A 7,218-nucleotide genomic window follows, 5' to 3' on the forward strand; every position below is an offset into this window, starting at 1 on the left:
AACTCTATCCACTGCCATGTCTGATAAATGCATAAAAACCCTGAAGTTAATCTAAAATAATGACTAAATCTACTGCTGTGTGCCTTTACAGGAGGCCCAGAGGCAACCATTCGATGAAAAGCTCCAGGTCTACAGTGAGGTGTGCAGGAACTTCAGGCCCGTCTTCAGGTATTTCTGTATGGAGCGCTTCCTGGACCCCGCCGTGTGGATGGAGAAACGACTAGCCTACACTCGCAGCGTGGCCACCTCCTCTATAGGTACAGACAGTCGTATGTCTTTCTGATGAATTAGAGCATTCCTTTACAATTATGCAGTGTTGAAATTACAAGTCAGCGTTCAATTACAAAGGACGCTCATTTTGTCAGTGGTGTCACTGTCTTTGCACACTGAGTCTGATCTTTTATGTCAGATTTGTTTGTTGGATCCAAGATCCCATAAAGAATATTATGCACAGAAACCTAGCACACCAAGTCCTAATGAGTCTGCCAAGTCCTGATTTTTCATTCATTGCAAAAATTTCCTGTATTAAACAAAACTTAGTTATCAAGCCATGAAGAAGATTTTGCAGCTGTTCACTCCATGAAAAACAGAAGACAAAAACACAGGGTCATTTATTCTGATAGAGCCCTTCTTATACTTGGTAGCACTTTCATTTAGTCACCCAGTAATATTATAGTAGTAAGTATAATTATCCAGTAATTTTTCAAGAATGGTGGAAGGTGGAAATTACCTAGTAATGACTTGGCATTTTACCAAGTAATAACTCTGAAATCTGATAGTATTAAGGACGTATTTACCTTGTAAAAGTGTTCTAATTATCAAGTTATTTCTTGTAATATTGTTGCAATTCTGTGGTAATTTGGGGGTATTTTACATTGAACCTCTATTCCTAATCCTAAAATTTATTTGAAAATTATTTAGGAAGTACTCACTTTAAGTAAAGGGGTCAAAGTAAATAAATTACCTGGTAATCAGGTGGCGGCTGGTGCGTTTTTCTTCAGGGGGGCTACACCAAAATCCCAATCTGATAGGTTACGTATGTGAGGTACATCAAAAATGTTACTACACTGAGAGTTAAGTTATATTGAGATGCCTTTTTTTACATCTGCATTTGTTTGGTTGGTGAACAAATAATATACAGTATATAATTAAATGTTATATATAATATTTAATTTAATATATAAGATGGCTATAATAAGGGTCATCAGTAGCCACAAGTAACTAACTCTTAACACAGTCAACTTAAATTTTAAACTTATCACACATTATCACAAATCAACTCAATACATGACAATATGATGTTAAAGTGCTAATTTAATATTTATTCTAAATATGGACATTTACAAAAGACATAAGGTGCCAGTAGTCACTGCTTCAGTAGTGAGTAAAAACTATAAATGCCAGACCTGAATGCAGCAAAAATATTATGTTATTATTTATTGATATACTTACTCATCATTATGAGTCTAATATGCCATCAGTGGACTTTCTCTCTCTTTTTAACAGCTTTGTTGCTTCATCCTGATATCTGGTCGATCAGGCCCAAGCTCTTAAATTCTAAGTTTCTCCTACAGTGTCCTCCTCCCAAAACGCCTTATTCTTAAACACTCCACTGAGTTGTCTTATTGGATTTTGCCTACTGTCTTCCTAGCACATCTCCATGAACTAAACAACAAACGCAGGTGCAGTTTCTGGCAGAAAGCCAGAGATGTACCGCAATGGCACATGACTTCCTCTGTGTGTCCCAAATAACGGAGCGTATTTCTCTGCTGCCAGCTGTTGGCGTCTGGCGAGTGGTTAGGGATAATGCCTGCGGGGGCGCCGTTGTGTTGTGCCCACAGAAGTCCTATCTGTTGTATCGAAGAGGAGTGAATGTGCATGTGCAGCTTATAACAAAGATCTATGGAAGGCTGTGGGCGCAGGAGCCCAGCACCCCAGGGAGGAAATGAGTGAACAGGAAGTAAAGCAAACGCGTAGAATGTTTGTGATCAACCGATTTATTGCACATGATACATGTAAATCTCTTAATAAATCATCTTTATACAGTGCATGATAGAGTTTATCTATATTAATATAAATTCATTGATATTTAAAGAAAATGTTTAAAAAATCTATTCATTGATCTTAAGATCTGACTTTCTTTGTGGAGAGAGTGATGGAGGGGGGCTGGCGCCCCCTATTGACCAGCCACCACTGCTGGTAATTATCAGTCAGCTTAAATAGACAATTTGTATCTTATTTCTAAGACATTACTGAAAAATACCACCTAATTACCAGAGAATTGCCAAAATGTTTGATGCCAAAATATTGAGAGAGTTCCGGTTAAAAGAGTTACGAAATCTCGTCTCCCATCGACCTCTCCACAATGCCTGACTGCACCGTAGAGGGTTAGGGTTAGGGTCAAAAACAATATTACCACAATATTATGAGGAACTACTTGATGAAAATACATTATTACTAGGTAAATTCTTACTTCATTTTCCATATTTTGGAGTTATTACTTGGTTAAATGCAAACTTATTACTATGTAATTACCACCCTATTCTTTAAAATTACTACATAATTTCTGCTCATTACTATAAAACTACTAGGTAATTAGGGCCCACTAAAATAAAGAGAATTTAAATGTCTATATTATAAACTATATACTAGAGGTTTTCATTATCTGTAAAGCCATAAAAATCAACATTTTAAGAAATAAAGGCTTGAAATAATTCATTGTATGTGTAATGAGTCTATAAAATATATGTGTTTCACTTTCTGAAATGAGTGACAAAAATGTTGAATTTTTTCATGACATTCTAATGTTTTGAGATGTACCTGTACAAGCTGCTCGTCCGTGTCTGAGGTCCATCTAAACTTTGTTTCCAAACCCACCTGTAGTGAACCACTTATTTATTTTTTTTATTCTATCATATATAATAAAGGTGACAACAGTGATACACAATGAAATGTTCTTTTTCTGGTTTTGACTGCAGTCGGCTACATCGTGGGACTCGGTGACAGACACATCCAGAATATTCTGATTGATGAGCAGACGGCTGAGCTGGTGCACATTGATTTAGGTAAAATTATTCACTCTTCAGATGTATAAGTGGAACGTTTATTCTTCACCTTTAATCAGAAAGGTTGTTTAGATGATAACCTTGTGAACTGAGACTAATGTTACAAACTCAGCAGCTGATGTGAGAAATCATCTTCCTCAGCTGCAGCGGTGTGAGCAGACAGGCTTTCATGATGTTCCAGAGAGCTTTCCAGGTTCACCTCATGGGCTTTACTCTTGTCTCTTCTTAATTTGCATTCTCTTGGTGTTTAGGTGTGGCCTTTGAGCAGGGGAAGATCCTCCCCACCCCTGAGACGGTCCCCTTCAGACTGTCCAGAGACATCGTGGATGGGATGGGTATCACAGGAGTGGAAGGAGTTTTCAGGAGGTGAGGAAAAATGTTAAAGCATTAACATCGGTCTATACATTTTGACCTTAAAGCACACATTTACTAACTTAATCTGTTTTCAAATCATACCACATCCAACCATTCAGTCAGCCATCATGTGATCTTCCTACCAAGCTTTGTTATTAAAAGAAAAATCAGTCTGCAGAAGTTTTAATAGCGCACTGGTTTGCAGAAAAAAAAAATCCAGTAATACAATAGTAGAATTCTATCTAAATGTGTTTAAAAACATTTTTACTTCAAGCCATTGGTTTTTCTTGCAGTATTGTTTTGCTCTGCCATCGTTTTATTGTCTTTCCTGTTTTCTCAGGTGTTGTGAGAAGACGATGGAGGTGATGAGAGGTTCTCAGGAAGCCCTGCTAACTATTGTAGAGGTAAAAGCAGAGTACCGCCAGCCCCCCACCCCAACCGCAGACACATTCACCACATTACTAACATTGTCTTTATGTTTCTGCTTCCTGTAGGTGCTTCTGTATGACCCTTTATTTGACTGGACCATGAATCCACTGAAGGCCTTTTACCTGCAGCATGATGAACAGCAGGAGCTCAATGCAACTCTTAGCTCTACCATTGGTGGAGAGGTCATGGACAACCAGCGAAAATCCAGGTGTGTTTTTCTGAGTGTTTCCCTGTAAAGTGAAATCCAAACTTTGTGTCTAGAGATGTTGGAATAAGGTTGCTGTAAACATGTGAAAAGACTGAGATCTATGTGTGTCTGAATTTTTAAATTAAGACCATCAGAAAGTTGTTCACCTTTCCTGGCTTGCTTTAATTTGAGCTGAGCAAATCTAGCAGCCCATGACATCACCTGTCTTGATGGGAAATTACCCCTCCCCCCTAATGATCTGTTGTTAGCTGATGGCACTGCCTTCATTGAAAGTCAAATTACCATGTTTTTGTTCATTGTGAGGTAAATTTCCTAAATCTATCAGCCACAGTGGCCTACAGTCATTAACAACATCATAACAGAGATTTGTACCAGAAAACAGTAAATTTAATCCCTGACTTCAGTCTCCTCTATGTCACAGAGCCAGTTCACTGTAAGGCAGGGGTGTCAAACTCAATCACAGCAGGGGCCAGATTCTAACTGTCAGGTCTAACCTGAGGGCCTGACAGGGTCACCTTTTTAACCAAAACTGTTAACCTCATTTCACAGGTTATAAAACATGAAAAAACTAATAACTGTAGCACTGATGATTAATGCTTTTGAAATGTTAAAAGTGAAAAAGTTAAGTATAAAGGCTCACAATCTGAGAAAAGTAAATTTATTAGTTCAGAAAGGTCAAAAATGAAATTGAAATTGAGAAACAATGTTTTTTAAGGGCAAATATATTAGAAAGAAATGAAAATCATGAGTTTTTAAATTCAAAATATGACATAAAATTTGTAATCATGAAATTAAAAGCTAAAATACGATTCAGGTTTTTAAATTGTTTAAAAGGTCAAACTATGGGATTATAAAGTCAAAGTAAAGGGTTTGAAAATATGAGATGATTATAAATTATAAATCTAAAATCTCAAAATATTACATAAGAAGTCGAAATCATGAGTTAAAATGCTCAAAGTACAAAATCAAAAGTCAAAATCCTGCATTTGAGTCTTAATTGTTAGATGCAAAATTGAAAATATGAAATTAAAACAGAAATTAATTTCTTGTCCCACATTCTTGACTTTTCGTCTAACTATTTTTACTCCTTTTTCAGATTTTATGACTTAAGGATATCTTAAATCATCAAGGATAAGTTCACATTTTTATACTTGAGGAAATCTGCAGACCTCATACTGATGGGCCAGTTAGAACAGAAATATGAGATCATCTTGGGGGCCAGATTTAACTGTTTCACAGGGTGGATTTGGCCCCTGGTCCTTGAGTTTGGCATTCCTTCTGTCAATGTAAACGTGTTTGTCTATTTTTTACTAGAACTAAATGCAGCAGGACCACACATCTGACCTGCTGAAAGTATTTTAATCCGTAGTTCACTTGTCCTTAGTCCTGTGGTTAAAAGAAGTGGGTTGTGGCTTTGTCTCTCTCTAAGCAGCCACAGTTCAATCGTGCCTGTTAGCGTTGCGCTGCTGAAGTTTAGTATCCGATAATGGACACTTTCTATTCCTACTAATTCTGTCACAATAAAAGCCTCCAATGCTTATCATCATTCAAGATTTTTATTTTGAAGAGCAGCATCAGGAAATGGAGTGAAAATAGCCAGTGGCTACATTTACACTGTCGAGTATTTTACTAGCATTGTTCATTAATATGCACAGTCTCTTTCCCAATAAACATCATTATTTTTTGTTTACTATACATATGTTAAAAATCTGCCCATTCACTGATACTCTTCCTTTAACAGTGACAGTCAGAGCTTTAACAAAGTGGCTGAGCGTGTGCTGCTGAGGCTGCAGGAGAAGCTGAAGGGGGTGGAGGAGGGCACAGTGCTCAGCATCGGAGGGCAGGTCAACCTGCTCATCCAACAAGCCATGGACCCCAAAAACCTCAGCAGACTCTTTCCTGGTTGGCAGGCCTGGGTGTAGACCTGGGGGAAGGTACACTGTTGGCAGCGTGAGACTGAGGCATAAGGAACTGAGACCCACATGGATGTTATGCTGCAGAAACACAACGTTTTAATGTTTAATATTTACCATGAAAGCTGGTGTATTTTGCACTTTCATTACTTTGGGCTTTTTGATCTAAAAAGTTGGCTTTGACTGGTGTAAAGTACTGTATCACAGGTACAGGTGTCACTGTCACACATTGCTCTACACCTGACATTGTTAAAAAATCACCTCATTCATTGTGTATGCAGGCAGCTGCTTTACAGCCCTCAGTGTGCTAGGATGCAGAATCACATGTTGTAGACTTTGTTGAATGCAATGGAAATTATCATGCAGGAAGACGGTTTAATTCTTTCTTTCCTTCTAAGGGAAGCCCAAAAAACAGACCACCAATGCAACCTATATTCCAGATTTTATGGTAAAGCAAATTTATTCCATGTAGTTTAACAAAATGAAAGCTTTATTGCCACGATCAGAACTCAAGACGGTCAAAAGTAAATGTTTCCTTCATCTCTGCTGCTTTGCACATAAACTAGAAACGTATGCATTTATCCTTCCTAAACAGTTATAGTAACTAAACTGGTCGTTAAAGCCATCTGTCAGATTGAAAGTGTTGTACAAGGACCATTAACTGTGGTGCTAAAATGGATGGGGCATGTTTGCAGAAAGGACATGTCTACTGTTGAAGCAAGAGTGTTTTTCTTTTCTATGAAACCCATTTATATGTGAATGTTCTCTGTTTGTAGCTGATTTATTCAATGAATTATTATTTGTAATAGCCCTTTACAAAGAATAAATTCCTTATGAATGTAACCAAGGCCTTAAAGAGACTGCACTTGAAATTTTGTTTGAGTTTAGCTGTTGGTTCTGTTATCTTCTTTCTAAAAATTATGTTGTGATGTCAATCTTCCAGAGTCTCTACAGTGTTTAAAGATGTGTGATAGTTTCAGTGATTTACCAAAAACCTGCCAGTCAGCTGATCCATCACAGACGTTACTCTGAAACATCATTGCTGTACACTTAGAAAATAAGACAGGAAGCAATAAAACCCCATTTAATCTACGTTTTGTTCAATTATTCTTCTAGTAGATTAGTAGTTGATAAATATGTACAACCGCTGTGTAAAATGTAAATAAAACAGAAGTCAGTGATTGTCAAATCTCATAAACCCATATTTGATTCACAATAGAACAGAAACAACATATCAGATGTTGAGACA

The 7,218-nt window shown here is 37.3% G+C and overlaps 1 protein-coding gene across 2 annotated transcripts in view; it reads left to right on the forward strand.

Moving 5' to 3' along the window:
- Positions 1 to 6,812, forward strand: part of atm (ATM serine/threonine kinase) — a 65,062-nt gene extending 58,250 nt beyond the window's left edge. For both annotated transcript variants that reach the window (XM_041804832.1, XM_041804841.1), the window contains exons 58-63: positions 92 to 257; positions 2,979 to 3,065; positions 3,317 to 3,431; positions 3,760 to 3,823; positions 3,914 to 4,056; positions 5,798 to 6,812. In XM_041804832.1, the coding sequence (XP_041660766.1) occupies positions 92 to 257; positions 2,979 to 3,065; positions 3,317 to 3,431; positions 3,760 to 3,823; positions 3,914 to 4,056; positions 5,798 to 5,978 (756 nt within the window). In that variant the 3' untranslated portion in view covers positions 5,979 to 6,812. The remainder of the gene's footprint in view (positions 1 to 91; positions 258 to 2,978; positions 3,066 to 3,316; positions 3,432 to 3,759; positions 3,824 to 3,913; positions 4,057 to 5,797) is intronic.
- The last annotated feature ends 406 nt before the right edge of the window (positions 6,813 to 7,218 follow it).

The sequence above is a fragment of the Cheilinus undulatus genome, linkage group 2 (assembly GCF_018320785.1).
Source record: "Cheilinus undulatus linkage group 2, ASM1832078v1, whole genome shotgun sequence".
Lineage (NCBI taxonomy): Eukaryota > Metazoa > Chordata > Actinopteri > Labriformes > Labridae > Cheilinus > Cheilinus undulatus.